The 13101-nt window shown below is 51.5% G+C and overlaps 1 protein-coding gene across 2 annotated transcripts; it reads right to left on the bottom strand.

The window, feature by feature from the left end:
* Window positions 1–4460: 4460 nt before the first annotated feature.
* On the bottom strand, window positions 4461–12807 carry Mrpl4 (mitochondrial ribosomal protein L4). 2 transcript variants are annotated; one of them, XM_048794764.1, is made up of 9 exons: window positions 12585–12807; window positions 12433–12499; window positions 12192–12342; window positions 11364–11415; window positions 10284–10401; window positions 9447–9553; window positions 9206–9315; window positions 9051–9127; window positions 4461–4633 (listed from the first exon to the last, which is right to left on the bottom strand). In XM_048794764.1, exons 1-9 carry the CDS (start codon window positions 12639–12641, stop codon window positions 4476–4478), a joined length of 897 nt encoding a protein of 298 aa, XP_048650721.1. In that variant the 5' UTR covers window positions 12642–12807; the 3' UTR covers window positions 4461–4475. The 2 variants fall into 2 exon arrangements, with proteins under 2 accessions (XP_048650721.1, XP_015344476.1); XM_015488990.2 differs by lacking the exon at window positions 4461–4633 and adding an exon at window positions 7882–8300 and having other exon boundaries at window positions 12585–12802.
* Window positions 12808–13101: the final 294 nt, after the last annotated feature.

Below are 13101 nucleotides of genomic sequence, written 5' to 3'. Positions count from 1 at the left end.
CGTGGTCCTGACGCCCGGAGACCTTCCGCTGTCATCTGCAGGGAAACTGAGGCTTCGCGGTGGCGCGGGGAGAAGGGCGCCTGCCCCAACTGTGCGCGCCCGGCCACGGCCTGCACGTGTGACCCCAGGTCTCGGCATCCACACGTCGAGGCTGGGGACCTTGGGTCTCAGGACTCTGAGCCACGCCGCCTAAAGCTTCCTGTTGTGGGACGCTTGTGGAGTCGCTATGGAGACCTTGGAGGGGCCACGGAGGTCGTGAACCAGAAGGGGAAGGGAGAGGTCCGGGGGATGCGCTGGCCCTTCCTCCCGGGGACCCGGGCTGGGAATAACACGCCATCCGAAAAGGCGCCCCTCTCCCCGCTCGGATTTTTCTAAGGAATTTCCACGGGGATCTTTTGTCTTGCGGGTGCGGGTACGCGGCGTGCTGAATCCCCGCCCTGCAACGACAAGGGCAAAGTCCCAGAGTGAGGTCAGGGACGGCCCGGCGCGCAGTCTGGAAAAGCCCGAGCCTTCTTTCCGCCGGAGTTTTCCTGGGCTCGCCTCACGGGTTGCTGGGTTCCAGAGCAGGAGCGCGAGCAGCGAGCTCCCCCGCGCGGCCTCAGGCCCCCTTTGCAGCCACGAAGCTATATTCTTTTCTCTGTTTATCAGGCGCCTACTGTGTGACAGGCATCGTTCCAGGTGTTGGAGACACATCAGTGAACACAGAAAACAACCCTCGCACCGTGCCGGGATCGTCTTAGTAGAGGCGGTACCAAGAAACAAAAATAAGATATATGGAGCGTTGCGGGGGGCGGGGTTCGTTTGGCAGTACTGGGGACTGAACCCAGGGCTCTTTACCACAGAGCTACATCCCCAGACCTTATTCATTTTCTTCATTCATTCATTCATTTTTATTTTGAGACAGGTTCTCATTTGCTTAGGGCCTCGCTAAGTTGCTGAGGATGGCGTTGAACTTGCGATTTTCCTGCCTCAGTTTCCTCAGTCACTAGGATTATGTGGCTAGCAATTTAGTTTTTGATTAATACTAAAGAAGAAAAATTAAGCAGGAAAGGGAATAAGAAGTGTGAGAGTTGGTGAACTTTCTTTTCACACACACACCAGGAGTTAAACCCAGAACTCTGGCATGCTAGGTAAGCTCTCTACCACTGAACCGCACCCCAGCCATTGTTATTTTACTTTGAGATGGGGTCTTGCTGAGTTGTTCCGGCTGGACTTGAACTTGCGATCCTCTTGCCTCTGGCTCCTGAGTAGAGGAAGACTTAGTGAGAAGGTGACATTGAGCACAGACCAGACGGAGATGAGGAGCAAGTCATGCCAACCTCCCGAGGAGTGGTGTACCAAGCAGAGGGCCTGGAGGTGGAAAACCCCTGCTTAGGGAACAGCTCATGGCCAGTGTGTCTGCAGCAGGGTGGGTGAAGGACTGGAGGGAAAGAGGGCAGAGAGGTGACAGTGTAGGTAGCACAGCTGCTTGGCGTCTAGGAAGGACTCTGGTTTTTATTCCTAGTGAAGTGGGAGCCGTGAAGGTTTCTGAGCGCAGAGGGACTACCTGACTCAGGTGTTCACAGGTACCTTCTTGAGGCTGCAGGAGCTCCAGGCTGCTCTGGTCCAGATGAACAACTGCTGGAGCTGGGCTGGGAGGTGGCATTGGAGAAGTGGTTGGATTTGGAATGTGTTTTGCAGCCTGGGCCAACTGGTCTTACAGGGCAGCATCAAGGGTGACTCCTTAGTCCAGGTCTGAGCCCCTGAGAGGATGGAGGGCCATTTCCTGAAATGGGGATAGATGGTAATGTGGGGCAGGCTGGCAGGGGGAGCATGTTCCTCCTGGTCTTGAACTGCCTTTGTATTTCTGCAAGGAAAAGGGAAACAGATATTCCCCAGCCCTTTGCTGTAGTCTCCAGGAAGGGAAAGGCTTCCTGCCAGGTGCCAGGCAGTCTCAAGCAGGCCTAAATTCAGGGCATAATCATCCAAACCCCACTCCATGGCTTTGAACCTTCTCTCCCCATTCTCTGAGCTCTGGTGTGGCTGCCTTGCCATTCCCTCAGCCTAAATGCTCTTCCAAACCCATCCCCAACACAGACAGCTCCACTTTTCTTATGGCCTGAGCCTTCTCCTAAAGGCTTTCCTGGGTGCCCCCAACTACATCCTGCATCTTACCCTGTCCACTGTCACTTCCCTAATATTCTCATTACATTACTGAACTGATCACCCGGTAAATTCTTCTGATTTACTAGATTCTCTGTCACCTCAATTTCTGGGAATTCCAGAAGAGCATGGAGTCTGTCAGCTCCAGCACCCAAATCAATTTCTGATCCATAGGTGGACGACGAATACCTGCAATCAGCTCCTTCTACACATGGGTTCAGCACCCACAGATTCAACCAACTGTGGATGGAAAACTTTTGTTTTTGTTTTTTTTTAATCAAATCTGTACTGAACATACACAGACTCTTTTCCTTGTCATTGTTCCCTAAACAATCCAGGATAATAAAAATACTTACATAGCATTTAGATTGTGTTACATATTGTAAATCTTCTAAAGATGACCCAACCTCTATGGGAGAACATATGTAGGTTATAAATGGCAGATAAAACCCCATTTCACATAAGGTGCATTTGTAGATTTTGGTGTTGAGAGAGGTCTTGGAACTAATCCCCCCTGGTTACCAAGGGACAATTATATTCGCTGAGTGAATTAACTTCTTTTATCTCTGAGCATTCCGAATATACTGATTCTCCAGTGTGGGATTCACTTTCCTTCCCATGCACAGCCTGCCCTCCCCCCCCATTTGAAAAAAATTTTTCTTCAGTGCTGGGGATGGAACCAGGGCCTTATGTATGCTAGGTAAGTGAGTAGTCTTTCAGAGATACAGTTCCAGTCAATGTTTGTGGTTTTTTTTTTTTTTTTTTTTTTTTGACCAGGAATTGAATCCGGGGGCATTTATCCACTGAGCCACATCCCATCCTTTTTAGAGACAGGGTCTTGCTGAGTCGCTTAGGGCCAGCTGAATTGCTGGGGCTGGCCTCAAACTCATGATTCCTCTGCCTCAGTCTCCTGAGCTGCTGGGATTACAGGCATGCGCCCCCATGCCCAGCAATGTATGTGTTTTGTTCCAATCACAACTTTGCTTATCTTTCCACCCTTCAAAACTTTATTCAGTGGTGGAATCTCATCCTGTCCTAGTGGAGAATCTGCCCAAGATTCAGGCCCAGGTGAACATAATGCTCAGTTGGCTCAGCTGGGAGCTCTGGCGTGGGCCTTTCTAGGTTAGAGGCTTCTTTGGGGAAGGGACAGGGCAGTTCCTTCTTGGCTGCTGGCTTTGCACTATTTGGATGAACCAGCAGAATCAAGTAGCACCCACTGGGGAAACCGGAATTTCTCTGCTTCTGCTCTTGGGTGGGGTCTGTGTAAGCTGCAGGCCTCTACAGCTGAGAAAGCCAGTTTCTTCTCCGCTGCCTCTGAGTGATGTGTTGCAGCTCTTAGTGGCTGGCTATGCCCTCCAGAGTTGCAGCAGACCCCAGCAGCTCGCTGCCGTTTCTTCTTTCTGGGTTCTCCTCTTGCAAATTCAAAGAATGAAATCCACAGACGAGGATGAGTGAATAAGATTTTTTTTTTAAGAGAGAGAGAGAGAATTTTTTTTTTAATATTTATTTTTTAGTTTTCAGCGGACACAACATCTTTGTTTGTATGTGGTGCTGAGGATCGAACCTGGGCTGAACGCATGCCAAGCGAGCGCACTACCACTTGAGCCACATCCCCAGCCCATGAGTAAGATTTATTCAAGTGTGAATAGAAACACACTTGTCCCACAGGGGGTTGCCACTTGCATGTGCGAGTCTAGGGGTTTGTGTAGCACTTGGGTCAACGTTGTTGGTCCAAATTTATGCTGACTCGGCTTTGGCAAGGTACTGATGTTGGTTAACCTTTGAGTCTGAGCTTCACTCAGGTCTGCCCCTCTCTTGTTTTCCTGTCGGCTGGCCTGCAATCCTAGCTTTCCAGGGGTTTGAGGTTGGTGGATTGTGGATGCTTCAGGGTTCGGAGCTGTGGCATACCCTGCTTGGGGCTAGGCCGCCACAGGGTGACAGGTGACAGGCTGTCTCAGGCCCTGGCCATCATGTCAGGCTCTGCCAGCCATGGCCTGTGCTTGCTGCCTATTCTCTGGCTCCGCTGGGTCACTGCTCTGCAGATCTGGGACAAGGACATGGCTTCACTGGCAGACTAGGTGGGTGTGACGTCCTGGAGACCTCTTTGCTGAGATGGGGGCATCTGTGAGCTGGGTGGTGGCCTCTATGCCAACCATCCCTTGGCAGATGCCGGTTCCACCATCGTGGCCACCTGCCTCTCAATGAGTTTCATGGGGAATCAGATCCAGTGAACTTTAGCTTTCGGGAACTAGAGTCAGCTGGGATCCTGAGTGTCCTGCCTTTTGGGGAGACTTTTCAAGACCGTGAAGTCCTTGCCCTCTCTGGGCCCTGGATTACTTCACCTCCCAAGAGGCTGGGGCCAAGGAACCTGTGGGTAGCATCAACTCCCGGGAAGAAGAGTCTTCACTCGTCTTCTTAAAAAGACTTTTTGAGGGTTGGTGAGTACAGTGCTTATCTAGCATCAACAAGGGCCTGGGTTTCATCCCTAGTACTGCAAAAGAAACAAAAACCAAAAAACAAAAACTTTTTTTTTTTGAGCACATGCCTGTAATCTGTTATTCAGGAGGCTGAAATGGGAGAAATGCAAATTCAAGGTCAGCTTTAGCAATTTATGATGCCCTAAGCAACTTAGACCCAGTATCCAAAAAAGAAAAATAAAAGTGGGCTGGTGATGTAGCTCAGTGGTAGAGCCCTGGCCTAGCATGTGCAAGGCCTTGGGTTTAACTCTCAGTGTGGGGGGAAAAAATCGAACCAAAAAAAGCAACTTTCATTTGTTTTTGTGCCGAGGATTGAACCCAGGGCCTCTCACTTGCAAGGTAAGCACTCTACCACTGAGCTATATCCTGTCCTTTATATTTTTTGAGACAGGGTCTCACTAAGTTGCCAGGGTTGGCCTTGAACTTGCCATCCTCCTGCCTCAGCCTCCCCACTCATTGGGATTACAAGCATGTGCCACCAGGCCCCTGCATTCATGGAAGATTTCAAATAAGCAACCGTGGACATACAGTCAGCCTTCTGTATCGATAGGTTTCAAATTCTGTTTCAACCACCACCCACAGACTAAAACTAAAAGAAAAAATTGCACTTCTTTTTTCTTGTCACTAAATGATACAGTGTAACAACTATGTATATAATATTTACATTAAATTTGGTATTATAAGGCATCCAGAGATGATTTAAAGTTTATGGGAAGATGTACATAAGTTCCATGCAAATACTATGCCATTTTATACAAGGAACTTGACAGCTATCGACTTTAGTACCCACCCCCCACCCCCCCAAAAAAAAAGTCATTGAAGTCCTAACCCCTAGCACCTGTGAATGTGATCGTTATTTGGAATTTTTTTTTAATATATATATTTATTTTTTAGTTGTAGTGGGACACAATACCTTTATTTTATTTATTTTTATGCGGTGCTGAGGATGGAACCCAGGGCCTCGCACATGCTAGGCGAGTGCTCTACCGCTGAGCCACAACCCCAGCCCAGAAACAGGGTTTTTCCAGATGACTAAGTTAAAGTGAGGTTATTAGAGTGGGCCCTAATCCAAAATGATTTCCTTATAAAAAAGGAAGATTTGGGCTGGGGATTTGGCTCAGAGCTTAACATGGATGAGGCATTAGTTTTGATCCTGGCAGGGGGGTTTGAATATGGAACAGACATGCGTAGAGGAACACAGAGGCAATAACCAGCAACACTCCTCCAAGCCAGGGAAGGTCAAAGATTGTCAGCAAACCACTGGAAGCTGGTCCAGAGGCCTGGAACAGATATTCCCCAAGAAGGAACAGTTCTGCCACCACCTTCATCTTAGACTTCTGGCCTCTAGAGACAACACATTTCTGTCTAAGCCCTCCAGCTTGTGGTAGTGGTTTGGCAGCCCTCGCACACTCATCCACATTACTGTCCACTCTGTGTACACCCCAATTATTGGGAGATGGGATCTCACTGTTGCCCAGGCTGGACCTGAGCTCCTGGGTTCAAGTGATCCTTCTGCCTCAGCCTCCCAAGAAGCTGGGACTAGAGACACACGACCTTGAGCTTGCCTACATTCCGGTTATTTGAAAGCATATTCTAGGGCTGGGGATGCGGCTCAAGCGGTAGCGCGCTCGCCTGGCATGCGTGCGGCCCGGGTTCGATCCTCAGCACCACATACAAAGAAAGATGTTGTGTCTGCCGAAAACTATAAATAAATAAATAAATAAATATTTAAAAAAAGAAAGCATATTCTAGACTTTGTACCATTTCCATCCTGAATCTGGCTGAGGATTCCAGCTTGGAGGCATGGGTTCTGACTCATTCCTTTCGAAAATCTGTGTGGGCAGCAATTGGCCTCTCACTTCCCTGAAAGTCTTGAAGCAGAAGGAACTGCATTTGCACATCTAGTTATGACTGTTGAGGCTAGGCTGAGCACTGCCAGGACAACTGGGTCTTTTTCTAGGCCTTGGTGACCCCACAGGGCCAAGTGAGAGACACAGGTAACAGTCTGGCTCAGCTTAGGCACCCCCTTTTTTTTAACACGTTTTAAAGTCTTTATTTATTTATTCTTATGTGGTGCTGAGGATCGAACCCAGCGCCTCATATGTGCTAGGCGGGCGCTCTGCCGCTGAGCCCCAGCCCCAGACCAGCACCCCTTTTTAATGGCCTCCAGTAGCTTTGTTTTGGAGGTGGTAGTTTTATGGGCCTCACTCATGCTGAGCTCTGCCCCAGTCCTCCAGTACCTTTCTTTGTACTTAGTTGTGAGCCCAGCACATTCCAGAGATGTTTGCAGACAGGGGAGGCCCAGCACACTTGGGGTATCACCATGGCCACCTAGCACTGCTGGGCTGCACATGCAGAAGGTAGTACTGGCCAACTTTCTTATTTACATATTTAAATTCATCAGGTATCAATATATTGTCCAGGCTGGCCCCCAACTCCTGGCCCCAAATGTTCCTCCTGTCTCAGCTCCACAAGCAGCAGTTGGGAACTACACATGTGTCCCACCACACTCAGTCTGGCTGACTTTAAAGACTTGACCATGTTACTTTATAGTCTAGCTAGTTTTAAGTTTGTTTAGTGGGAAACACCACCAGCAGACTCAAGAGTTGGGTCTTTGTGGTGGGTACAGGGGCACAAGCCTGTAATTCCAGTGACTTGGGGGGGTTGAGGCAGGATTGCAAGTTTGAGGCCAGCCTCAGCAACTTAGTGAGACCCTGTATCAAAATGAAAAATAAAAAGGGCTGGGGATGTAGCTCAGTGGCAGAATCCTTGTTTTGCATGAATAAGGCCCCGGATTTGATCCCCAGCACTGCAAAAAAATAAAGAATTGGGATATCGGTTTGGTGTCTTTAAAGATGTTTATTTACTCATTTATCACGAGATCAGGAGGCACTGGCTTTCCTGATTCTGGGCTTAGGGCAAGTTCTGTGCTTGGGAGCTTTGTCTACTTGTGGCCTCAAGACCACACTTTGGCTGTGACAAACAGGCCAGCAAACCCTCAGAGCCAAGCACGCAGTCGCGGTGCCAGGAGGATGACATACCAGAGGCCCACGCATCTCCTCAAGCTCCTGGGCCTGACTCACCAGGGGTTAGTTAATTCTGGCAATTTCAATAAATGATTAATGCCCTTTCATAAATGATTGCACTGCGGACTGCAAGCTCCTTGAGGAGAGTGCCCAGTGGAGCCCAGCTCTGGAGACCAAGCCCAACACACCAAACAGGATTATTCCAAATGGCAATGAACTGTTCTCTGAGGCTGATCCTTGGATGAAAAAATAAAATTTATTTTAAACCCAACAAAAAAGAGAACTGGGATGGAGCTCATCCTGGCTCTGCAGAACCACCTCTTCCTGGGGCTGAGGCCTGCTTGGTCGCTCTGTGTGGCCTCAGCTTCCTAAGTGAGATGAGGCGGGGCCAGGCAACATCTCTCTCTCAGGGTTCAGGAGGCTCCCAAGCCTGCCAAGGGCTTGGTCTGGCTCATGGCCATGCAGCAAGAAGGAGGGTATCCAGGGCCCTGGGCAGTGCAGGGCGAGGGTCAGGGGAAGTTGCTGTAGGGCAGATGGAAGGGGTAGAGGGGCGAGTAACGTGAATCCTGCCAGAGTAGCTTGTTCTCCAGGAAGGCGACAGTGGGCAGGGTGAGGACCAGGCTCTGGTGCTTGAGCATGCTGTACACGTTCAGACCTGGGCAGGTGGGGAGGATGGCAGCCAGGTCAGGGAGAGGCTGCCCTTGGGCTCTGCTCCAGTCCCGCCTGCATCCGGAACCCCATTCCCTCCTCAGGGCACACCTGTCCTGTTTACAGGGACATCATGGTCTAGCATGGTTAGGAGACCCAGGCACCCTGGCTTCAGATCTTGCCTCAGCCACCCCCAGGACCCTCACCAGAGAGCTGCCTCACCTACTAAGAGGCTCTTGTATGCTGGGCTCTGCCCTGTACTTGGCCATGACTCCTACCTCACATTCCAGAAGGAAAGATAGAGCAAATGAATAAACATAATGTACTAGACAAAGGCCAGAGCTACCAGAGTTAGTGAGCAAGGGGGGTGGGAGGGGAGGACTGGGGGGGAAGAGGGAGGCTGAACAGGGCTTGGGTGGCCTGCAGGTCATCTTGGGCTTTTTCCCTGAGGGAGGTGGAAGCCATAGAGGGCTTTGGGCAGAGCAGGGACAAGCTATGGTTCAGATGCTCACACATGCCCTCTGGTGGAAGTGGGGGGAACACACTTTGACAGCTATTACCTTGGAGCTTTTATTTTTTTAGGCAGGCAGTTAGGGAAAGCTGAGGATCTGATTAGGGAGTGAGGTCATTTGCTGATCCAGACCATTCAGTGACCAAGAAACAGATGCAAGATTTGAACCAGGTCATGACTCTAATTGTGGGACCTGCACATGCGTATTCTGGGGGTCTGGGAGATGGGCCAGTGCCCTTCACTCACCTACAGCCGGGATCAAGTTGAAGGTCTTGAGCCCAGAGGTGGCCTCCACAATGTTCTGTGGCATCTCCTCATGTATCCTGTGAGAGGACAGGAGGTGAGCCCTGTAGAGGATGGAGCTCAGGCCTCCCCGTCCCTGCCCTTCCCAGTATTCTCACAAATCCACAAGGAACACAGAGTTCCCCCAGCGGCGGTAGCGCGCCAGCTCCATCAAGTACTGGGGGTCTGGAGTGGGCAGCTCCAGGGAGTCTACAATATGCAGGTCATCCTGGTGGGAGGAAGAAAGCACCCCTGAGCCTGGGTCCAGAGCTCCAGAGCTCCCCGCTCCAGCCGACCTCCCCAGGCACCCTGCCCCCATTCTCCAAGATCCTCATGGCTCCGAGTAGGACTGCTTTGTACCTGAGCCAGCTTGACGGTCAATGCCACCTTGAGGCCCAGCGCCCTCATTTTCATGGGTAGCATGTAGTAGTAACTTGTGGGGCCTCGGGGACCATGGGCAACACCTCCTGTGGGGACAGAGGTGTGTGAGCAGGTATGGGCCACTGCTGGGCTTGGAGGTCAGAAATGTGCCTCACTGGCTGGAAAGAAGTTGCTGGAGGAGAGGCTGCCCCCCTGCCCAGTCAAGCAAAGAAGTGGGGATCTTGGGAAGGGAGAGAGAGAGGAGGCTGGACCAGTGACTTTACCTCTCTGGAACTTGGTCTACCCAGGTGTCAAGTCCTGAGTTTTGATGATTCCTAACCCATAGGACACTGGGAATTACAGCACGACATGAGATTAATTAAAGCACAAACCATTAATGCTGCAGTTATGAGGAAGTTAAAATTTCCAGGACTGACCAGGCTTGGTGGCACAAGCCTATAATCCCAGTGGCTCAAGACCTGGAATGCCAAAGTAAGGAGCTCAGACTTCACTCAAAGGCTTGTGGAAGTGAGTGGTTTAGAAGATCCCTCTGGGTACCATGTGAAATGTGGGCAAGGAAAGATGAGAGGGGAGGGGAGGCCAAGAGGGGCTGTAGCCATGATCTGAAAAGAGAAGACATGCAGATGAGGAGAGGGAATAATTCTCAGAACTCTGTCTCCCACTGAGACAATAGGGTCTGTAGTCCCAGCCTCTTGGCTGATGAGGAAGTTTGCATGGGGCTGAGACCATATCACATGAGAAGTGGGCAGCTGTGTGTGAAGAAGCACCCAGGTGCTGGACTCAGCCAGAGCCCTTCTCCCCCTTGTCCCCACTTACCTCCTCGCCAGATGGGGGACCGGATGCTGCCATGCCGAGCTCGCCCGCTGCCTTTCTGTGGCCAGGGCTTCCGGCCACCACCCCGCACTTCAGCCCTAGTCTTGGTCTTGGCATAGCTCTGTGGGTACAAAGTGAGCAGGGTCAGGTCCATAAGACAGATTACACTGCAGGTGCCTGGTCCAAGAATATGGTGGTAAGCCAGGCAGAGAGACCTGCTGCCAGGAGGCACAGAGATCAGGGCTCTGATGGGACAAGCACAAAGTGCTTCGAGATAGAGGAGAAGATAAAGAAATCAGAGTTCCCTCCTCTGTACCAGAACATCAGCATCCCAAAGAAGGGTCCTGCTGGCTCTCAGCAGATGTCCTACACTTTTTAAATTTTAATGTAGCTACATATTAATGGTAGGTGGCTGGAGAAAACAGGGAAGAGGAGTGGGGTAGGGATCATGATGAGCATGGGATGCCATGCTGGTGGCTTTATTCCCAGGGTGATGGGGAGACATGGAAGGAACTCTCTGGACCTCTGGGGCAGGTGGTTAAAGGCGGACAGACCCTGACTGATAATGGATTCTTCCATGTTTTTGGCATAAAATCCAAACACCTCACTATTGTTCCCATTGAGCTTTACAGCACTATTGGGCTCCTTCTGGTCCCTGCCACAGTACTTTTGCATGACCTGCTTTCATTATCTCCACCTAAGCTCCACTGCCACCTTAATCTAACCAGATCTACAAGTAGGCTTGAGGTTAAATGCCCTTTCTCTGGGATGACTGCCCCAAACTATACATTTACAGACATGACTACTTAAGTAGTGTTCATCTCTCCCACACAACTGTGAGCTTCATGAAGGCAGGGACAGGGCCTGTCTTGTCCACTGTTGAATCCTCTCACCTAACACACTGCCACAATGCTGGGTGCTCAGAAAATGCCTAAGAATTGACCTACCCTTGAATGGCTCTAGAAAGAAAAGACAAAGTCCATGTTGAGCAGTCCAGAAAAAACACACCATTGGTTTCCTCTGCTCTTGCCTGAGCCCCACAGGAAACTCCATCCCCTTTCCTCCCTCTACCCAGGAACTCACAATTCTCTTGAAGTTCTTCTGCCAGGTGGCAACCTGGTGCAGGATATCTAGCCTAGGGAAGAGGAGGGAAACATGAGAACCAACTCTACTTAAAACCTCCAAGGTCCCACAAGACCTGCCTTTTCCTGATCCCATCCTGTACCTGCTCCTGCCAAGTTGGTTTCTCTGAAAGATGAAGTCTAGCCTCAGGGCTTTTGCACTTGCTCTTCCCTCTGCCTGAAATGCTTTTGATCCGGCTGGTTCCTTTTCAGCTTGCAGGTGCCAGCTTAAACTACTTGAGAGGAGTCCCTTTTTACTACAGCTATACTTTACCTTTTTTTTGGTACTAAGGATTGAACCCAGGGGCACTTTACCACTGAATATGGATAGGGTCTCACTAAGCTGCTTAGGGCCTCATTAAATTGCTAAGGCTAGTCAAGCCAGGCATGGTGGCACACACCTGTGCCACCCACAGGCTCAGAGGCTAAGGTAGGAGGACTGCAAATTTCAGGCCAGCTCCAGCAACTTAGTGAGGCCCTAAGCACTTCAGTGAGACTCTCAAAAATGAAATAAAATAAAATAAAAGGCTGGGGATGTGGTAAAGCACACCTGGGTTAAATCCCTGGTACCCAAATAGAGAGACAGACAGACAAGACAGGTAGCTGACGCTGGCCCCGAAATTGTGATCCTCCTGCCTCAACTTCACACAATCCCGAGGCAGGGAAAACCGTCGTCCCCTTTTGGCAGGTGAGGAACAGGTTCACGGATATGAGACCTGGTCACCCCATTCCTGAACTCGGGCTCCCCATCCCTTGGCCGATCAGTTCGCCATTACAGACCCTCACTCACCTGGGTGCTGTGGCGAAAACGTCAGGATGCAGTTCAGCCAGGCCCACGCGCTCCTGCTCGAAGCCCCGCAGGGACTCGACCCAGGCCTGCACAGGGCGCCGGTGCGCGGGTAGTGGGAGTTCGCACTTCCGCAACACCGGCTCCGGGAGACCTGGAACGATTGGGAGGTCAAGGGTCAGGGTCAAGAGTCAAAGTTCTCGGTCGCCGCCGCTCCTCCTGAGGACGACCCTAGCTGCCTCACCCGCACCCGCCACCGGCTCTGAGTTCTCCGCGGGCGGTGCTGCCTCTTCCGCCAGCGAGCTGAGGCCCTGTAAGTGGTAGGCAAGAGTGAGAGACGACCCCCCGGCCTCCCTGCCTTTGTCCTCTGACCCTGTCTCCCGTCCCCCGCCTCACCCTGCAGCCCGAGGGCCGAAGCCAGGCCCGCGCCCCGACCCGGACTAACTGCAGCATTGCCCAACTGCTCCCCACGCCACTGGAGGTCGAGGCTCCCTCCGGTCGCGCGCGACGCCACGCGATGACGTCACGCGCGCGACACCGCCCGCCTTGCCAGGATCCGACGCAGGAAAGCGGAGTGTTGTGAGAACGTGGCTCGGCGGCGGGGTGCAGCCCAGCGTACCCCTACCTCCGTCCCGGAACTACCCCCGGGGCCCACTCTTCACTTCTTAGCTTAGGGACCTCTACGGCACTTGGGAACTCGACCGCTCCGCAGGAAGCCCCACCCTCCCTTAGGCCTTGTCTCCCCCCGCCCCCCGGGTTCCGCCCCCAAGGAACCGTGCAGGAATCCAACCAATGAAACGTCTCCCGCCTGAAGCCAATTAGCCAATGGTCGTTAAGCGGGTGGAATGGCCCGCCCACGACCGGGAGGTTTTGAGCGGGTACCTATGAATGCCGGCAGTAACTGTTGAGTTTC

The sequence above is a fragment of the Marmota marmota genome, unplaced genomic scaffold (genome assembly GCF_001458135.2).
Source record: "Marmota marmota marmota unplaced genomic scaffold, marMar, whole genome shotgun sequence".
Lineage (NCBI taxonomy): Eukaryota > Metazoa > Chordata > Mammalia > Rodentia > Sciuridae > Marmota > Marmota marmota.
Note: the sequence above shows the minus strand (reverse complement) of the source record. Positions and strands in the feature narration are given on the sequence as shown.